Consider the following 21,730-nt stretch of genomic DNA (forward strand, 5'->3'; position numbering starts at 1 on the left):
GGTTTTAAGGTTATCCCTGTGCCTCTGATAATGTGTGGTCAGTATCACTACGCTGGGGATAACCTGGCCCTCATGCGTTGTAGCAAAGCTTTACCTTTGAACCATCTTAGAGCCATTTAGCATTTGGGAAATAAGTGGTTCAAAGAATTCTTCAACTTTTTTTTTTTTTTTTTTAATTCTCTCTTGATACATTTCTTGTCAAGCACACATACAGATGAAACCAAGCAAATGTTAATTTCTTTCACGGATTCCCCGGGGATAAGAAGGAACCGTACACAATACGGTGTAATGGAAGGAGTGTTCAAGTTGGAGTCTGAGGACCCAACCCGGGTACTAGCTTTATCAGTTAGTTGTAGACCAGAGGCAAGTCAGTTGGCCTCTTCATTCATCAGTTGGAAATGATACCCCTGACATTGGTATTCTAGAGGGTGATCCAAGGAATAAAGTGGAATCATTTTCACTACCCTCCTCGCCTCTTGAACTGTGATATCTCTGTCCTTGGTTTCAAGAATAAGGAATAATGCCATTATACTAAGCCACTTCAAAGCTTGATGCCTCTGGAAATACAGAATTCATTTCATATTTTTCAAAAAAAGTAAGCCCAGCGGAAGATGGAGTGACAACTGCTGCTCCTAGAATAACATTAAAAGCATAGAGGAGATAAAAAGCAGGAGACAGTGTGAGGCTGAGCCATATTCAGGTGGCCTTCCCATCAGCGCATGTGTCCTTTCGCAGCTCCTTATTCTCTCCTCCGTGCCCTCATGTCTGGGTTGACATGGCTGTTCTGCAGGGTATGAGGTACCTCCAGGCAGAAAGCATTGACTCTCACAGTGAACCAAGCAGTGGTACCTTTTGCTTATTAAAATAAAATCAGAGCCTTTGGGTATTGTTTACAGAAAAAAAGGGAAAAAGAGGTTTCCCTCTTGGATTTTAGCTTTGGCTTGACACTGAGCTGGTATAGTTTCATAATTACTGTCAACTTGAGAACAACCAGCTTAAAGTCAAGTCTTCTCCTTAATATAGTCAGAAATGTTATATTGTATATTTTTATAATTCCTCTGTCATCTCTGCTCACTTGCAAAGCAGCCCGCCAGGACTGGACCTCAGTGTCTACATTCTCGGAACTCCTCCATTAACCCAGCTGGGATTAAATACCATTGGACTAGAAGACCAAGAGCCTTTGCCAGCTATGAATTCAAGCATATTTTGATGCTCAGAAATCTGGAATTTCTGGATTTGATATAGAATGAATTATCATTTTTATATTTTCATTCTTTTTCTTGCCACCTTTTAATGTTCTCTTTTTCAGTTCCCCTCACCCTCCCTCTTTGTTTCTTTCCTTCCCTTTTCTTTTGTAGCCTACCTCTCCTTCACCTGCCTTAGAACTTAGATTGAATTCTCTTGGGATTTTCATTTATATTATTCCACTCATGGTATTTAGGGTTAATATATTTCGGGCCTCAAGTCTCAAGCCATTCAATTTATTTATTTATTTTTTTTATTTTTTATTTTTTTTTAAGCCATTCAATTTAAAACTTACTGTTCCTTGGGCCACAAGAAATGCATTCATCCTCTATATAGCAAATATAGTAATGATAATAATAAGATAATATTCAAGTGACAACTTGACAACTTAATATAATTAATATAATATTAATATAATTAATATTAGTGAAAGAAGGATAAAAAGTTTCTAATAATAAGATAAGATAATACTCAAGTGACAACTTAATTGACAACTTACTATAATTAGTATTCAGTTATTAGTGAAAGAAGGATAAAAATTTTCTAATATTTTGCAGTTGGGAAAAATGAAGGGTACACAATCACACTGAAAGTCAATAGGCGCATTAAAAATAGGGACCAGATTACTTTTTTTTTTTTTTAGGGCCCAGATTACTTGATAGTAGTTTATAGCTTTGGCATATAGAAGAGCTTTGAAAATGGAAATACAAACACAACACTGAGTGGTTACCTGTATACTGGAATGAGTCACCGGTTCTTTTGGTTGAAAAAACACTGTCATTTCTACGTGAAGCAGTTAAGTCCTAGGAAATCATGGAATCCAGAAATGCCAGTTTCCTAATTTATAGTGAGAGCTACATTGTCAGAAGAAATACTAAATGAGCAAAGACAGTGAGGCGGGGTTTGAGTCCTGGCTCCTTAGCCAACTGTGTCATACACTCTCTGGGTTACCGACATGTCAATTACCATACTGTATTGAAATTGTGGCTCTCTCCTCCACTTTACAGTCAATAACATTTCCAAAAACTTCTTGCATCTCAGGTATGATGTTGGGAATTGGAGGCACAACGATGAATAAGAATGGCTGAAATAACAAAAAATAAAAAGAGCAATAATGCTAGTTTGGAGTGACATCAACAAGAGGTAGAACCTAGGCTAGAGGAAGCTCTAGGCTCATGTTCTCCCATGGAAACATTGAAAAAAACAAACCAACTTTGTAAGAGCTTTGGAAAACAGTTGAAGGTTTATAGCAACCAAATAAATGCCCAGTCAAGAAAAAAAACAACAACAACAATCTTCAAAATGGTAGGAAAGTTTGATCACATTTTTACTTTTTCCCCCATGACAGTCTCTCCCCATCCTTATCCCTCTTCCCCCATCCCTTAAATTGGAAGGAAAGCAAACCTGATTTGCAGATGTTTTGGTACATTTATTCTAACTTCTCTGAGGATAACTGAAGGATTGACATGAGGTGCTTTTCTTTGTCTCACATAACCTGGAATGCCGGTGGGAAAAGAAATAGACACTGCTTATAAAAGCTACAAGGGAACTACAAACCCACAATTGCTGGAAGAGATTCTGGATAAAGATACACAATATGCTGTCTTAGAAGAGAAGCTGTGATAAGACTAGGAGATTAGGACCTTCAGGGCAACAGCATTCCATCTTAGGGTGATCCCTGTACTCAGAGCAAAACCAACTAAGAAAGGGTAGAAGGAGTGCCCCTGCATGGAGCCAGTCTACAAAGATTTGGGAAAGGTGGCTGTTCTCTTTTGTGTGTGTGTGTGTGTGTGTGAGAGAGAGAGAGAGAGAGAGCTCTTGGCATTCAAGGAAGTCTTTATCAGAACAGGAAATACCTGTCAGAACATTAGCTGAAGAGAAGGTAAAGAAACCTCAGTGACCAGGCTCAAAAAGGAATAGTGTTTGAGGGGAAAAAAATTGGAACTCTCAAAACAGAGTGCTACAGTTTTCAGCAATAATTGAACACACACACACACACACACACACACACACACACACACAGAGGAGGAAATCCTAGAGAAGAAGAAACTGATTTCCTGAGTAATAGTTTTATAATAGTTTAATGCTCAATTTTCAAAAAAACCTGCAAAACATACAAATAAACATTCAACAAAGTGAATGAAAAGAAACCTAGACATTAGATTTAGTAGAAAAAGACATTAAATAATTTATCTTTAATATGCTCAGAGAGCTAGGGGAAAACATGGAATCATAAAAACATTATTGGAGCATCAAAGTACAACAGAGAGATAGAAATTGTAAAAAGGAATAAAAATAAATTCTGGAGTTGAAAAGTATAATAACTGAAATGAAAAATTCACTGGAGAAGATAAACAGCATATTTGAGCAGGCAAAAGGAAGAATCAGTGAACCAGAAGATAGGGTGATATAAATTATCAATCATGTCTGAGGAGCAGAAAGAAAAGAGAATGAAAAGTGAACATAGCTGGTATTATTTTGCTAGGCTGCCATAACAAAATGCCAGAGATTGAGTGGCTTAAACAACCAAAATCTATTTTTTCACAGTTCTGGAAGGTAGAAGTCCAAGATCAAGGTGTCAGCAGATTTAGTTCCTTTTGAGGCTTCTCCTTGGTGTGTACATGGCCACACTCTTGCCATGTCTTCACATAGTGTTTCCTCTACATGCTCGTCATTCTATGTGTCCTAATTTCCTGCTTACATAAGACATGAGTCAGATTGGATTAGGACTCCTAATAGCATCGGTTTAATTTATCACCATTTTAAGGGCTCTGTCTCCCCATCTACTCATATTCTGAGGTACTGGGGGCTGGGACTTCAAAACATAAATCTTGGTCAGGGAGAAGCGGGTGGGACATACAATTCAGCTGATAACAGAGCCTGATGGACTTGTGGGACACTGTCAAGTGGACCAACATGTGCTTTATGGGAGTCCCAGGAGAAGAGAGAGAAAAGCAGGCAGAATGATTTTTTTTTTTTTTGAGAAATAATGGCTGAAACACCCCCCCACACACACAATTGGTGAAAGTCATGAATCTACAAATTTAAGAAGCTTCATGCACTCCAAGTAGGATAAACCTGAGTGGAGTCATCCTGAGATGCATTATAGTCAAACTGTCAAAAGCCAGAGACAAAAGAAAATCTTGAAAGCAGCAAGACAGAAGTGATTATCAGTAGGAATCATCAATAAAGTTATCAGCTGATGTCTTTCCAGAAATGTTGTAAGCTAGAAGACTGTGAGATGGCATATTTAAGGTGTTGAAGGAAGAACACTGTATTTTTTTTAAGATTTTATTTATTTATTCATAGAGACAGAGAGAGAGAGAGAGAGAGAGGCGCAGAGACACAGGCAGGGACACAGGCAGAGGGAGAAGCAGGCATCATACAGAGAGCCTGACGTGGGACTCAATCCAGGGTCTCCACGATCACATCCTGGGCTGCAGGCGGCACTAAACTGCTGCACCGGAAACACTGTAAACTGAAATTTTTAGATCCACCAAAACTGACCTTCAGAAATGAGGGAGAAATTAAGACAGTTTCAGAAAACCCGAGGGAGTTCATTATCTGTTCTACATAAAAATATTAAAGGGAATCCTTCAAGTTGAAATGAAAGAAAACACTAACTCAAATCTGTATGAAGATACAAAGATCTCCAGTAGAGATAATTACACAAATATAAAAGCTAGTCTTATTATAATTTTGGTACGTAACTGCACTTTTAATTTTCTACAGAATCTAAAAGACAATGCATAAAAATAATTTTAAATCTATGTTATTGATAAGGCATACAACCTGTAAAGATGTAATTTGTGTCAACAATAACATAAAGGGAAGGACAGAATAGAATTTTTGCGTACAGCTGAAGTTAAGTTGGTATCAGTTCAAATTTCTTCTCATTTAGGATGTTATAATAAACCCATGATAGCCACTATATATATATTTTTTTTAATAATAAATTTATTTTTTATTGGTGTTCAATTTGCCAACATACAGAATAGCACCCAGTGCTCATCCCGTCAAGTGCCCCCCTCAGTGCCCATCACCCATTCACCCCCACTTCCCGCCCTCCTCCCCTTCCACCACCCCTAGTTCATTTCCCAGAGTTAGGAGTCTTAACCACAAGGATTATACCTATAGAGTTTACACTGAAGAAAATGAGAAGGGAATCAAAATGTGTCACTCCCCAAAAACAAAACACTGAAAAAAAGCAGCAGTGGGGGATCCCTGGGTGGCGCAGCGGTTTGGCGCCTGCCTTTGGCCCAGGGCGCGACCCTGGGGACCCAGGATCGAATCCCATGTCGGGCTCCCAGTGCATGGAGCCTGCTTCTCCCTCTGCCTATGTCTCTGCCTCTCTCTCTCACTGTGTGCCTATAATAAATAAAAAATAAAAAATAATTTAAAAAAAAAACAGCAGTGGAAGAAATGAGGAACAAAAAACAATACATACAGAAAGCAAGTAGCAAAATAGCAGATACAAGTTCATTATTAGTTAATTACATTATAAATGGATTAAACTCTTCATCAAAGGCAGAGATTGACAGGATAAATAAATGATTCAGCTGCTTGCTATCCATAAGACACTCCCTTTAGATCTAAACACAGTGGGCTGGAAGGGTGAGAAAATACATTCTGTGCAAATAGTAACCAAAAGACAAAATAGACTTTAAGTCAAAAACTGTTACAAGAGGCAAAGAATGTCAGTAATAGTAAGATAATATATAACAGTTACAAATGTGTGCATCAGACACTTGAGCCCCATAGTATATGAAGCCAACATTGGCAGGATTGGAGGGAGAAATAGTTCAACAATAATTGGAAATTTTAGTGCCCACTTTTGATAATGGATAAACAAGATAAAAGATCAATAAGGAAATACAGGACTTGAACAATATAATGAACCACTTGGACCTAACAAATACAGGACACTATACTCAGCAACAGCAGAATACACATTTTTCACAAGTACACATAGAACATTCTCTAGGATTGATTATATATTAAGCCAAACAAGTCTTAATTTAAAAAATTAAACCATATAAAGTATCTTTTTGAGTCACAATGGAATGAAACTAGAAGTAAATAACTAAAACTAGAAAATTCACAGATAGATGGAAATGAACACACTCGTAACCAATGGAGCAAAGATGTTACAAAGTAAATTAGAAAATACCTTGAGACAAATGAAAACACAATATACCAAAATTTATGGGATTCAGAGAAAGCAGTATGAAGACCTAAAGCACATAAAATTTCAATATAGAAAGGCCTAAAATCAATAGCAATGTTATACCCTAAGAAACTGGAAAAAGAAGAATAAACTAAACCCCAAACCAGCATAAGATAGGAAATCTTAAAGATTAGAGCAGAAATTAATAAAAAAGAGAATAGAAAAATAATAGAAATCAATGAAAATAAAATACTTCTTTGAAAAGATAAAATTGATGAAGTTTAACTAGATTGACTAAGAAAGAAATAAGGTTTGAATTACTAAAATCAGAAAAGAAAGTGGGGGGGTAACAACTGATTTTACAGAAATAGGATTATGAAAGAATACTGTGAACAGGTGTATAACAGCAAATTGACAAGTGGCCAGAAACAAGCAATACCAAAACTTAATCATTAAGAACTAGAAAATCTGAATAGATTTATGACTAGTAAGGAGATTGAATCCATAATCAAAAACAAAGAAAAACTCTGACCAGATGACTTCACTGGTGAATTCTACAAACATTTAAAGAAAAACATCAATCTTGTCAAACTATTCCAAAAAATTGAAGAGGATTCCTTCTAATTCATTCTGTAAAGCCAGCATTACCCTGATATGAACACCTGACAAAGACACTGTAAGAAAACCATAGACCAGTATTCCTTAATAGTGACTCAAAAATATTACAAAAAGTATTAGCAAACTAAATTCCATAACATATTTGAAGGACTGTACACCATGAGTGAATGGAATTTGCTTCCAGAATGCAAGAATTATTCAACATATGAAAATCAATTAAGGTAGTAACCAGATTAATAGAATAAAATCAAAGAACCACATGATCATCTCAATTGATGCGGTAAAAGCATTTGACAAGATTTAGCACCCTTCATAACAAAAGCACAATAAGTTAGGAGTAGAAGAAACATCCTCAACATGGTAAAAAAAAAAAACCAAAAAAACAGCAAACCATATATATATAGAAGTCACTCACACACACACACACACATATGTGAAAAACCCATAGCTAATGTCATAAGTAATGGTGAAAGACTGGATTTCCCCTCAGATCAGGAACAAGACAAGGATACCTACATTCATCATTTCTATTCTACATAATTTTGGAATTTCTAGCCAGAGTGGTTAGACAACAGAAAGAAGTAGAAGGTATCCATATTGGAAAAGAAGAAGTAAAACAATATTGGAAAGAAAGAAGTAAAATTATCTCTATTCATAATGTGATCTTATTCGTAGGAAACCTTAAAGATTACTCCAAAAACAAAAGAAGAAAAAAAAAGGAAGGGATAAAGGATAAAGGGATAAACGGAGTAGCCTAGAGCTAATAACAAGGCAGACAAAACAAAAAAACCCTGCAACATATAAAAAATAATTTTCATTTCTACACATTAACAGTGAACATACAGAAAAGGAAATTATGAAAACAATCCTATTTATAATAGCAACAAAAATAAAATATTTAGGAATAAATTTAATCCAGGAAGTGAAAGACTCATACCCTGAAAACTGCAAAACGTTGTTGAAATTAAAGAAGATACAAATAAGTGGAGTAAATTCTGGGTTTATGGATTAGAAAACAAAATTGTTAACACTACCCAAAGGAATCTACATTTCCACGTAGTCTCTTTCAAAATCTCAAAGTTGTTCTTTTCTGAAATATAAAAAACCATCTTGAAATTTATATGGAATCTCAAGGGACCCAAAATTGCTGAAGTCATCTAGAAAAAGAACAAAATTGGAAGACTCACATTTCCTGTTTGCAAAACATACTATGAAGCTACAGTAATTAAAACAGTGCGGTGCTGGCCTAGCGGAGGCATGTGAGCCAGTGGAGCAGAATAGAGAGCCCTGAAATAAACTCTCGCATGCAGGATGAACTAATCTTCAGCAAGGGTGCTAAGACTGTTGAATGGGGAAGAATAGTCTTTTCAAAAAATAGTGCTGGGAAAACTAAATATGCACATTCTAAATAATGAATTTGGGCCCTTACCTTACATGAAAATAAAATAGATGAAAGGCTATTAAATATAAGATCTAAAACTAAAATTCTTTGAAGAAAACATTGGGGAAAATCTTCATGACATTGGATTTGGCATGCCGTGGATAGGACACCAAAAGCACAGGCAGCAGAAGAAAAAATATATTGGACTCCATCAAAATTAAAAACTTTTGTGAACTGGGGCACCTGCGTGGCTCAGCGGTTGAGTGTCTGCCCTTATCTCTGGGCGTGACCCCGGGTCCTGGGATCGAGTCCCACGTCGGGCTCCCTGCATGGAGCCTGCTTCTCCTTCTGCCTGTGTCTCTGCCTCTGTGTGTCTCTCATGAATAAATAATATCTTAAAAACTTCTGTGAATCAAAGGACACTATAAAAGAGTAAAACAGAATGGGAGAAAATATTTGCAAAACATATATATATATATATATAATAAAGGATTGAGATCCAGAATAAAGAACCCCTACAACTCAACAATGAAAAAACAACCTACTTAAAAAAAAAAAGGCAAAGGATTTAAATAAACATTTCTCCAAAGAGGATCTACAAATGACCAATAAGAACATGAGTAGATGGGCAACATCTTCCAGTTTAGGAAAATGCAAATCAAAATAACAGTGAGATACTACTTCACACTCATCAGGATGGCTATTATTAAAAGTAAAAAACAAAACCTGGAAAATTAGAAATTTTGGTGATGATGTGGAGAAGAAGTTAGAACCCTCATGGGCATTGCTGATGGGGTCATAAAATGGTGTAGCGCAGCAGTAAAGTTTAGCAGTTCCTCAGTCACACATAGAATTACCATATGGTCCAGGAATTAAACTCTTAAATACGTACACAAAAGAGTTGAAAGCCAGGACTCTGATGCCTGTACTCCGTGGTTCATAGCAGCATTATTCACAGTAGCCAAAAGGTAGAAACACCCCATCTGTTGATGAATGATGGACGGGTAAACAAGAGGCGGTAAATACGCGCTAGGATTCCGCTTGCATGCGGCACCTAGAATAGGCGAATTCATAGAGCCAGCACCTGGGGTTTGCAGGAAATGGGGAGTCTCTTTAATTGGTATACAGTTTATGTTAGGATGATGAACAACTTGTGGAAATGGATAGTGGCAGTTGTTGCACAACATCTGGAATATCCTTAATGCCACCAAATTATATGGAAGTGGTTAAAGTGGTGAATTTTGTGTTATGTATATTTTACCAGAATAAAATAAAAAAATAGTAATGATAAGAATGTGGAAAAACTGGACCACTCCTGTATATTATACGTAGAAAAGAAAGGGTATAAGGGGAGGAGCACCCTGTCTTCACATTCAGCTTCGATGTCTTGTTGAGATGAAAATACCACATTCAGTAAAGAGAAAATCTTTATGTCACCCTGACTCTCATTTTCTCAACCTACTAACCTTCAGTTGGGTCGGGAGAGCAGACACTCCCCACTGCTGAGGTATTCAGAACAGCTCCACAGTGGCAACAACCCAGCTATCTTAACGAGTGAGTGGTTAAACTGGTACGTCCATGCCTAGCACTACTATGCAGCAATGGGAAGAAATGAACTGTCCTCACACCTCAGTTGGGTGAATCCAAAGGGCATTATGCTGAATGAAAGTCAATCTCAAAAGGTCACCTATGGTGTATTTCCATTTATATGTATTATTTATATGTCTCTAAGTGACAAACTTGTGGAGATAGATCAGTGGTTGGTAGGGGTAACAGATGGTGAGGGGGTAGATGTGACTGTAAGGGGTCATGTGAGGAGATCGTGATGATGGAACAGCTAGGTGCCTTTTTTAAAATAGTTCTGTGTATTAATTGTGGTAATTACAGGAATCTTCCCATGCAATAAAACGACATAGAACCATACACGTCTTTTCTACACGTCAGTTTTCCAGTTTTGATAATTGTGCTATAATTCTGTACGATAGAACCAATGGAGGAAATTGGGTGAAAGATTTACTGAAAAATTTTAAAAAGATTTTGAGAGAAAGATGGGGCAGAGCAGAGGGAGAGGGACAAGCAGACTCCACAGTGAGCACAAGCCCAACATGGGGCTTGATCCCAGGACCCTGAGATCATGACATGAGCCAACATCAAGAGCTGGATGCTTAACAGACTGAGCCATGAGGGCACCCCAGATTTTCTGAATTTTAATGACCACATACTGAAACCATAATATGCTTTGGACGTACCACAACTGTCCTAGAGGGGAGTCTTAAATTTGGTTAGGAGGTTTTGAATAGAAACAGACAACTGCACATATCTTAGATCCCTTCCAAGTCCAAGATGTAATAATATATTCTTAAGCAGGATGAAGAAAAGAGTGACCACACTATAGCTCTGTGAGAAAACTGAATTCAATTAAGTGATTTTTTGGAAAGCTCAAGGAAATCAGTACAGAACTCAAAAAATGTACCTTGATTTATTCAGGAAACACTTTCCAGGTACCTACTAAAAGCCATTCAGTGTTAGAGTTGAAGAGGTAAAGATGAGTAAACCGAATAATACTTGTTTTTTTATACTAGAATGTAAGCTCCATGAGAACATGAATTTTTACTTGTTTTATTCATGTATCATCTGTAATGTTTAGGCCGGTATCAGGTATATAACAGATGCTACGTAAAAATTGATGAATGAATGGCTTCTCCTAAAAAGCTTAGTCTGATAACCAAGATCGATACGAAATAGGGACAAGAGCATGTGAAAGATGCTATCATAGATCCGCCCCCCCTTTTCTCCTTCCTAAAACCCCTTTGTTCTGTATTAAGTAGTGTAATCTCTTTGTGAGTTTTGGTAGCACGGGGGTTGTGTGTGCACAATTAAACTTTAGCAGCCACCACTTCGGGGCTGGCTTCCGGCCCCCATTTCCCAACTGGTTACATTGGGATGGTACTCCAGCTGAGCTGCTTCTGGTGATGCCTCTAAGAGTTAGGCTTGTGCTAGTCCTCATAGCGCTTTCTTTTATGCAAGGTGCTGGACAACATGGGGCTAATAGTGCCTGCCCCCACTCCCCATCCCCCTCCCACAGTTGAAAATCCGATAACTTTTGACTCCCCCAAAACTTAACCTGCTGTTGACTGGAAGCCTCACCTCTGACAAATAGTTGATAGCCTCATATTTTTAAAAATTTATTTATTAATGAGAGATAGAGAGAGAGAGAGAGAGAGAGGGGCAGAGACACAGGCAGAGGGAGAAGCAGGCTCCATGCAGGGAGCCCGATGTGGGACTTGATCCGGGGTCTCCAGGATCACTCCCTGGGCCGAAGGCAGGCGCTAAACCGCTGAGCCATCCGGGCTGCCCGACAACCTTGTATTCTATATGCTACCTATACTATATGCTGTATTCTTATAAAGTAAGCTGGAGGAAAGAAAATGTTAAAATAAGAGAGTATATTTACAGCACTGTATGGGTATTTATTTTAAAACATCCTCCAGGAGGGGCCAGGACAGGGGCGGGGGGGTTGTTGGCGGCGGGCCTGGCCCCAGGGTGGTGCTACTCCATGGCCTGGTGGTCTCTGACGCAGCCTGGGGGTGGAGGACAGCTGACCCACCTGCCACATAGTGCTGGCTGTAACCATCAGCAGCTTTGGGGGCAGGTCAGCGCTGGGCCAGGAGGGACCCAGGGCAGCCTGGAGCCCGGCCCACAGGGGACCCTCTGGATGTGTTCTTCTGCTACAGGTCTTCCTCTACCCACAAGCCCTGGGTGCTCAACTGGACCACCCTGTTGGCACATGAGCAACCTGCAGCCCTGTCTGGTTCTAGGGCTCCCAGGGCTGCGGCCCCCATGGGCTTCCCCTCCCTGGGTTCTCAGAGGGCAGCAAGTGTGACTTCTGCACCACTGGCCATTGATTATGCTGTGGGGGGGGGGTGGGCAGCTAGAAGTGAATACCCTGTGGCCTTTGCCATCAGCCTTAATCCACCTGTAAGTGGACCTGTGCAGCTCAAACCGTGCTGTTCAAGGGTCATCTGTATTTTAAAATGGGATCTGGGCTAGTGGCAGTAGGTAAATGAGGCGGCGGCAAAAATTTGTAAGTTTAAGACTTGTTTAATAATAATAATAATACAGTTATTTAAGAATAGAAGGAGGACTCTGAGGGAGGACTCTCAGCATGGGACCCCGTCTGACCTGGGTCCTGCTGTGGGGAGTCCTCACCTGGGCTAGAGCTCCACTTGCTTGAGTGGTCCTCTGTTGTTCAATCTCATTGGGACGTCCTGTCTCCCAGGATGGGCGCAGGCAGCTGCCTGTGCAACTTACCCAGGGAGTTGGGTCGGAGGGGGTCTGGCCAAGCCTTCGTTGAGGCGTATAGAGCCTTCGCCTGTTTGCTGCAGAGTAGAGGGATTGAAGGGGGATTATTTCCATTGTCTGGAGCTGTGTCGCCTTATCTTCTTTGAGGTTATAGGAAGCACACTGGCTTAGTTCACACCAGAGGTTTGTTGTAAAGAATGTGTGTCAGTTGGCCTTCATGAAAATTCAACAGTGTCACAGACACTAGAGTGACTTCAGCCTTCACCTCTTTGTCCTCCAGTGCACTCGTTACCAACTCTAGTGTTCCCACCATTTTTGATAAGTGAGCTCATCTGCCCTTCCTCTCTGTTTCTGTGGTGACAGAACTCTCCAGTGCATTCTTAATTTCTCTTAACATCATGTCTATTAAAGAAAAGGGTCAGATAGCGTTCTCTGGTTGTTTATTATCCAGTTGCGTGAAGCTCTTGTGAGTTACCTCAAAGGCGCCTTCAGTGGACTCTGGGTTGGAAGCTGGTTCCTGGTCATGGGCCTTGGGAACCAGAGTTTCATGGTCTCATCATTGAAATTCCAGTGATCACACTGAAAGAGCGGTCTGTGGTCATTTCCTTAGAACCTGTGTGGCCTTGGTGGATCTTCAAAGCATCGGTTATTACTCCTTACCGGTGGGTCCCTGGGAGCTTTCAGATTGAAGAAGTTGAAGGTGCTGCACATACATGGGATGTGTTTCTGATTCTCAAAAGGAGTGGCCCACAGTTAATCAAAACAAAATAAAATGATCTTTCCTTGTCCTGGTTCTACAACCTTTTGTAGAAGTCAGTGTTATAAAAATGAGTAGCAACTCAGGTGTATGTATTATACTTGTGATTTTTCCTCCCTTTTAGTAGATTTCTATGGCTTTTGCTATAATTAATGAGGTCTTACTAAATAAGAAAGAAAGGATCAAAATGTATACTTGGAAGGTACACATGTAACCAAACCGAATAAGATTTAAAAAGGAGAAGGAACAGTTAGTTGTGACCCGCACCCCACCTAATACACAAGGAGGTGGAGCACGCGTCTCCTCCTGTTGCTGTAGCTGGGATAGTGAGCTGAGATCCAGAGACCCTCACGAGGGTTGTGTAGGAAGCCTTTGGGGAATGCGTATTTTCCCAGAGGCCAGGTAGCTGAAGCATGACATTATGGGGGGGAGGGGGGTCGGTGTACCTACTTGATCTTCTGCAAAAAAAAAAAAAAAAAAGGTAAGATACTTGAGACCACGATAAACTGGTTTTAATGTTTGTTGAAAGACATGGGGAGTCAGATGCTAATTTTAAGAGGGATTGCCATGAGATTAGCATATCCTGATTTTATCAATACCTGTTTCAACTTAGCTTCATGAAAATTGTTATTTTTCTCATTTTACCAAAAACTAGTGAAAACTTAAAAATTTTTTTTTAAATTTATTTTAGAGGGAGAGTGTGAATGAGGTGGGGAGGAGCAGAGAGAGGGACACAAGCTGACTCCCCATTGAGTGGGGAGCCCCACAGGGAACTCAATTCCAGGACTCCCAGATCATGACCTGAGCTGAAATCAAGAGTTGAGCGCTTAACCACCTGAGCCACGCGGGTGCCCCTAGTGAAAGCTTCCTGATGGGTGGGCCTCACTGGGTCACATGGTTACGGGGCAGCAGAGATGCAGGAGGCAGGAATGACAAGAAGGCTCTCGTGGGTCTGGATGAAAGATGTTGACAGGATTTTTTTTTTTTAATTTTTATTTATTCATGATAGTCACAGACACAGAGAGAGAGAGGGGCAGAGACACAGGCAGAGGGAGAAGCAGGCTCCATGCACCGGGAGCCCGACGTGGGATTCGATCCCGGGTCTCCAGGATCACGCCCTGGGCCAAAGGCAGGCGCCAAACCGCTGCGCCACCCAGGGATCCCTGTTGACAGGACTAATAACGACTGAGCAAGAAGGAAATTCTTAGAGGAAGAGTCTTTAAAGCTCCAGGGCAGTTATGTTCTGGAACTACATTCTCAGAACGCTTCTGGTTGGTTCATCCTGGTGAGGTCAGGTCAACAGAGAGCAGTCAGCTTGCTGTATCTAAGAGACCTGGCTTTGTTATAAAACACCAATCTCTGTGGTTCGTGGCTGTCGTCTACGTAGAAGGGGGGGGGGGAGGGTTCTCTGCTGTTTTCGAATTGCCTTGTCTCTGATGTGACCTTATTCTTTCCCTTCAGGTTGCTTGACCGGGGCCGTGAATCTCAAGTCCAGCAACCGGACCCCAGTGGTCCAGGAGTTTGAAAGTGAGTGCAGGGGAGCCTCCCAGGGGAATAGGCACCACCTAACGGGCACCGGCAGCCTCGCAGCCAACTCCGCCCGCGCCTGCCGCCCTACAGGGCCACACAGATGTTCGGGGGTGGCTGGCTCCTCGGCCTTGCGCGCGGTGTGCCATGTGCCGTGTGTGGCGCAGCGTGCCTCCGCGGGCCGGCAGGGAAGTGTGCTGGTTCTGCACCCGCCAGTACCCAGCGCCTGCCTGGCTTTGTAGGCACAGAGCAGCTTGCTTACACACAAGCGTGTGTGAGGGGCAAGCATGTGCTCTGATTAGTAAAAGTCCTCGCTTAATTGTCTTTGTTATTTTTCTGGCTAAAATTCATCTTTTCTTAAAGTCACTTGGAGCCTGGAGGTGGATTTTTTTTTTTTTTTAGGAGATGGATTTTTTGACCCACATGCAAGACTACCTAAAATGAGCCATAGCTGCAGGGTCCAGGTACACAAGTGATCATAAAATTGTTTCACAGTCTCTGAGAGTTCTTTTTTTTTCTCATTAGGTGTGGAACTATCCTGTATCATTACGGATTCACAGACGACTGACCCCAGGATTGAATGGAAGAAAATTCAAGATGACCAAACCACATATGTGTTTTTTGACAACAGAATTCAGGGTATGATCCTCTAATCCACCCCTTTGTCCACAAGGGCCAGGCATACACCTGTAGCTCAAGATGGTCCTCCGAGTGGTGCTGCATCTGTAGCCAGGATTGTTGTTTGGTCTGGTTCAGTTTGTTTCACTTCTGGAAAAGTCCAACATGGGCAAGTAATGAGTAGTACCCTGCCCCTCCCTGCCCCTGTCGTCCAGCTTCAACAGGCATCACCTCTTTAGCTGTGGTTTGAATCTGTCTGTAGCCCACCCTGTTGAGGTATCACGGTGAACATTTTCCTAGGCCATCCTCTTACCGTGTGCTCCATGACATTTGTGATACCAGCTGCATGAGTCAATCCGAAGGATCATGAGGAACAGCATGGAGACAGGTGTTTGCTGAGCACTTACTGTGTGCCAAGCTTCCCACATTGAGAAAGCATTTGCTAGAACAGAGGTCATCATAGAGTGTCTCTGATCCCATGAAGTAGGGCAGGGCAGGTGGTGGGAAAGGCTTCCCGGGAGTGACATCTCGGCTGAGCTAGGAAGCCGGTTAACCAGGCCAGATGCTGAGGGGTGGGGTGGAGGAAGGTCGTGGGCCAGAAAGAAGGCTGTGTGTAGGGATGTGGAAGCAACAGGCAGCTGGGCTTAGGGAAACTGCACGCTCTCCATGACAGCTGGGACTAAAGAGGGGAGACGGGAGGACTCCACACGCCGGGCGGGTATGCCAGGGCAGGCAAGAAGCACTGAATGCCCGGCAAGAATGGACCGGATCTTGAGGGTCCACAAGATTTTTTTAGAGGGAAGGGAGACGATTTCATTTACACTTTAGAAAGACTGACGTGGCTACTTTGTGGAGGACACTGGGGATGGGGAAAACCCAGGAGTTCAGCAGGAGTGCGAATTCAGAATTTTTTTGCAGAAGCCCAGAAGGGAGTTGCTGATGGCAGGAGGTGAGGTCGAGGCAGCATCGAGAGAGATGGGGAGGGGTTGCTAGGAGCAGGTGTGGCACGGAGGGAGAGGGAGAAGCTATCGATGGCGGGCAGCGGGACCTGGCCTTCCCTCTGCCAGGACACCGGGGCCCCACAGCTCCTAGGGTGGCCTTGGAGTCCGCAGAGAGGGTGATACCTGGAGCTTCAGAGGAGAGGGCAGAAGTAGTGGAAACAGCCTGATCCTGCAGTCTTACTGCCCAGCATCATCAGAAGTTACAGGCTCTTAAAATCATTTTTCAGGGGGCCCCTGGGGGGCTCAGTGGGTTAAGCGTCTGCCTTCGGCTCAGGTCATGATCCCAGGGTCCTGGGACTGAGCCCCACGTCGGGCTCCCTGCTCGGTGGGCGTCTGCTTCTCCCTCTGCTCCTCCTCCTGCTCGAGCTCTCTCACATGTACGTCTTCTCACTCTCTCACTCAAAAAAAAAAAAGCCTCTTTTGAAAATCATGTGTTTTCCTCACCAGTATCTCGTCCACCTCTTAATTTTGGAGAGATGGAAATGTTTTTCTCAGGCAACAAGTCCATATTCTGTGACAACTGAGGCTGCTGCTGATAAAGCCTGTGGTCATCCGAGAAAACTAGGTGGGAATCTTCTTAAAGAACTTCCTGAAAAAAAAAAAAAAAAAAGAACTTCCTGTTTCTGGGAATCCAATACCTTACTCTTAGCCGGAAGGATGGGGAAGGTGTTTACACACAAAATATGAAGGCTGCAGGAAAATTCGAATCTTGCTGGACCTCTTCTCTTGCCTCAAGTCACAACTGTGCCAAAAGCGTCCTGATAGATTTTTGTAAACTTTCTCATTGAAGCAGGAGTCACATGCAGTATTACATTAGGTTCAGGCACACCCCGCAGAGATGACACAGATCCGCACGTCACTTGTTGCTCACTGTGAGATGTGGAGTCACCATACAGCATTATTACAGTATCATTGACTTTATTTCCTCTATTGTACTTTTTATCTGTGACTTATTTTGTAGTTGCATGTTTGTTTCTCTTAATTCCTCTTCACCTATTTCACCCTTCTGCCCACGCTGTCCCCTCTGGCATCCACCAGTTTGTTCTCTGTATTTATTAATCTCTTTTTGTTATGTTTTGTATTTTAGATTGCACATAAAAGGGAAATCCCATGACACTTGCTTTCTTTGTCTGATCTCATTCACTGAGCATATACTCTCTAGGCCCATCTATGTTGTCACAGATGGCAAGATCTCATTCTTTTTTTATGATTGTGTAATATTGTCAATAACACATATATGTATTTCCTCACCTACCATATCTTTGATAGATTCTTATTTACTGTTACCTGGTAGAAATTCTAATCCTCCCCTAATGGCTACTGGATAACAAACCTTCGTATTAGAAAATGCCTTTGGAAATGTTTATCTTTCATCTTAAGCATTTTTGTTTTTATTATATTATGGTAATAATCCTTCTTGTTCTTGCCACCAGTCAGCAGGTTCAGTAATAATAATTTTCTATTTTGTGTGTCATTTTTTTTTCCTACCTCCTTCCCTTGTCATTTTTTAGGTTCTTCATGCTTCTTTGAGTTACCATCTTTTTATACTTTAAAAGTTTTAAGGGGCAGCCTGGGTGGCTCAGCCGTTAAGCGCTGCCTTTGGCCCCGGGTATGATCCTGGGGTCCCGTAATCAAGTCCCACGTTGGGCTCCCTGCAGGAGCCTGCTTCTCTCTCTCTCTGTGTGTCTCTCATGAATAAATAAATAAAATATTAAAATTTATTTTTTTAAATGAGATGTAATTCATATACCATAAAGTTCATATTTTTAAGTGTATACTTCAGTAGCTGTTAGTATAGTCAACAGAGATGTGCAACCATCACTGCTTTCAAATTACAAAACATTTCCATCAACCCCAAAAGAAACTGCTAGTCTTTAGCAGTTACTCCGCTTCCCCTTTATGTCCACCTCCTGGCAACCACCGATCTACTTGGTCTCTCTGGATTTGCCTATTCTGGACACCTCATAGATGGAATCATGCAATGGGTGGTCCTTTGTGACTGACTTCTTTAACTTAGCATGTTATTTTCAAGGTTCATCCACTGTACAGCCTGTGTCAGTACTTCATTCCTTTTTATATGGATGAAGAATATTTCATTGTAGGTATTTCATTCACTTTTTTTTAAAGATTTTATTTATTCATGAGAGAGAGAGAGAGAGGCAGAGGGAGAAGCAGGCTCCATGCAGAGAGCCTGATGTGGGACTTGATCCTGGGACCCCGGGGTCACGACCTGAGCCAAAGGCAGATGCTCAAACCCTGAGTCACCCAGGCATTGTTTTATTTTCTTTGGAGAAATGTCTACTCAATCTTTGTCATTTTTAAATAGGTTATTTGTCTATTTATTGTTGAGTTGCAAATTCTTTATATATTCTGGATACTAGTCCTTTGTCGGGTCCATGATCTGCAGATACTTTCTCCCATTTAGTGGATTGTCTTTTCAAACTTGCATGTCCTTTGAAGCATGAGACTTTAAAAATTTTTTATGAAAGTCCACTGAAGGCCAACACACCTTTTTTTTAAAAGTTTGTGATTTTGGTGCCATTTCTAAGAAATCATTGCCTCATCCAAGGTCATGATGACTTATTTCTGTTTTTAACTAAGAGTCATACTGTTAACTTTTTTTAAAGATTCCATTTATTTATTTGAGAGAGAGCATGTAAGAGAAAGCATGAGCAGAGGGGAGGGCCAGAGTGACAGGGAGAAGCAAACTCCATGCTGAGCAGGGACCCTGGAACACGACCTGAGTGGAAGGCAGATGCTTAACTGACTGAGCCACCCAGGCGTCCCCAGATGTTAGCTCTTGTAGGAAGGTCTTTGTTGTATGTGGTGTGAAGTAGGAGTCCAGCCTCATTCTTTTGCATGTGGAGATCCAGTTATCCCAGCACCATTTATGAATATTGGTTGTTTTTTAATGTAGCTTGATTTTTTTTCTCTTTTAATGGGAAATCCTGGCTGGGAATGCTGAGAAGAAAATGAGGTCCCTGCTTTAACAACAGAGACCCATGTAACGAGTCCTCTTACACGCCAGGCACAGCGCCCTCAGCTCCCCTCTCTTGGACAGGAGCGGACCCAGAAGCTGGTGTGCCGTCTACTCATTGAGGCGTTAAGAAGCAGCGCTAGCCCCGGAAGCCGCCTTCTTCAGATGGCAAAGATGTTTTTAAACACTGTTTTTGTGTCTGTATCCTCTTTTCTGTAGGAGATTTGGCAGGTCGTGCAGAACTATTGGGGAAGACCTCCCTCAGGATCTGGAACGTGACCCGGACAGATTCAGCCCTTTATCGCTGTGAGGTGGTTGCTCGAAACGACCGCAAAGAAATTGATGAGATTGTCATTGAGTTAACTGTACAAGGTAGGAACTCACATGAAGTTAACACACTCCCCCTCTCAGGCCTCATGAGTCTGTCCATAAAAAAGATTGGAAGGGGAAATATAAATAAGAATTAAAATAAAAGATCAGCTCTTACTCGTTCCCTCTAGAGCTACATCCCTCGGGGCATCACGGGACTTAGGCAATGGGCGGTTGTGGGCGCTGAAACCGCCTGAGCTGGGGTGCAAGGTGAGAAGGTAAGGGGAGCTCCAGCTACTCCCCTCACCAGTTGTAGAAGGCACTCCTCAGGGGGGTGGAGGCGTCAGAAACGTGCTGTGGGGTTATCTGTGGGGGGGTGAGCTGGGGGCAGATGCGGAGGCAGATCTGAGCCTGTGGTTGTGACATGGGGATGGCAGTGGGGCATCGCCTGGCTGGCTCTCCTGGTTTTGGAACAGATTAATTGTGGGCTTTGAGAAGAATCCTTCTACGTCACTGACTTGAAACCCCAACCCGTATTCCTCCCACAGTGAAGCCAGTATCTCCTGTGTGCAGAGTCCCGAAGGCTGTCCCTGTGGGCAAGACGGCCACGCTGCACTGCCAGGAGAGTGAGGGCTACCCCCGGCCCCACTACAGCTGGTACCGCAATGATGTGCCGCTGCCCACAGATTCCAGAGCCAATCCCAGATTTCGAAACTCCTCTTTTCTTTTAAACTCTGAAACAGGCACTCTGGTAAGATCTCTTCTCAGAGGTGAGGCTAGAAACATCTTTGTTGGGGAAGGGGTACCTCGTGTGGAAAGAGCACTGATTAAGAGACACAATGAGCTTTGTAAGACAGGAGCCAAAACCCCATACTGTTGGAGAGTCTGGGAAAAATGAACCTCTCTTCCTCTTTATAAGCAAATAAGCGCTCAGGGAATAAATAGAGGAAAGGAAACTTGTAGAATAAAGGGGATTGTGGAGGTGTATGAAATCAATGTAATGGGTTGGTGACGTCAGGGTCCTGATGTGAATAACCACCTAGAGAAATCAAGAGACCGGGCAGTTGGGTTCCATCTGAAGAAGTCCTTATGTTTTAGAGATGCCTGCTGGAGAATTTATGGGGAAAACATGTCTAGAATGGTCTTCAAAGTAACCCAGTGGAGGGAAGCCAGTGAGGGGAGAGGTGAAGTAAGATGGGTCGTGTGTGGAGGACAGGCTGCCCCCTCCGCAGCCTCTCCCTGGGCTCCACTGCAGCCAGGCCTCCCGATCCGTGGTGTATCTAACCGCACTCGTGGCGAGCTGGTTTGGATGGCATCCTCTGTACTGGTATCGCCCAGGCGTTGCTGAGGGATAATCCTCTACCAGAGCCCCTTTCCCTGAAGCAAGGCAAAACTCAGCCTGCATCCTGGATGTTGCCAGGCCTCGAGATCTCCAAACCCTGAGCAGATCTCACTCTTCAGGAGCTCCTGGGCGAGACTTTGGGAAAGGAATCGGGGGAGAGCCGGGACGGTGACTAGGAAGCTGAACAGGAACCCAGACAACTGAGCAGACCTCTTGCTCCGTTCTGGACTTAGCCCGTTGGTCAGGCTCTTCCCTTCAGCCCAGGGGGTCCACCCCGTTGCTTGGACTCATGACTGTCATTTCCGAAACAGGTTTTCAGTGCTGTTCACAAGGAGGACTCTGGGCAGTATTACTGCATCGCTTCCAATGACGCAGGCTCGGCCAGATGTGAGGAGCAGCAGATGGAAGTCTGTGAGTTACTTCGTGAAGATATTTCATCTGCAGACTGTCAAGTGGATAGAACGTTTTTAATTTAATATTAGACCA

The 21,730-nt window shown here is 42.4% G+C and overlaps 1 protein-coding gene across 1 annotated transcript in view; it reads left to right on the forward strand.

Moving 5' to 3' along the window:
- Positions 1 to 21,730, forward strand: part of JAM3 (junctional adhesion molecule 3) — an 82,794-nt gene that overhangs the window by 56,328 nt on the left and 4,736 nt on the right. The window contains exons 2-6 of the mRNA XM_072822764.1: positions 14,932 to 14,997; positions 15,523 to 15,636; positions 19,813 to 19,965; positions 20,451 to 20,653; positions 21,556 to 21,655. Coding sequence (XP_072678865.1) covers positions 14,932 to 14,997; positions 15,523 to 15,636; positions 19,813 to 19,965; positions 20,451 to 20,653; positions 21,556 to 21,655 — 636 coding nt within the window. The remainder of the gene's footprint in view (positions 1 to 14,931; positions 14,998 to 15,522; positions 15,637 to 19,812; positions 19,966 to 20,450; positions 20,654 to 21,555; positions 21,656 to 21,730) is intronic.

This window comes from Canis lupus, chromosome 3, assembly GCF_048164855.1.
Source record: "Canis lupus baileyi chromosome 3, mCanLup2.hap1, whole genome shotgun sequence".
Classification (NCBI taxonomy): Eukaryota; Metazoa; Chordata; class Mammalia; order Carnivora; family Canidae; genus Canis; species Canis lupus.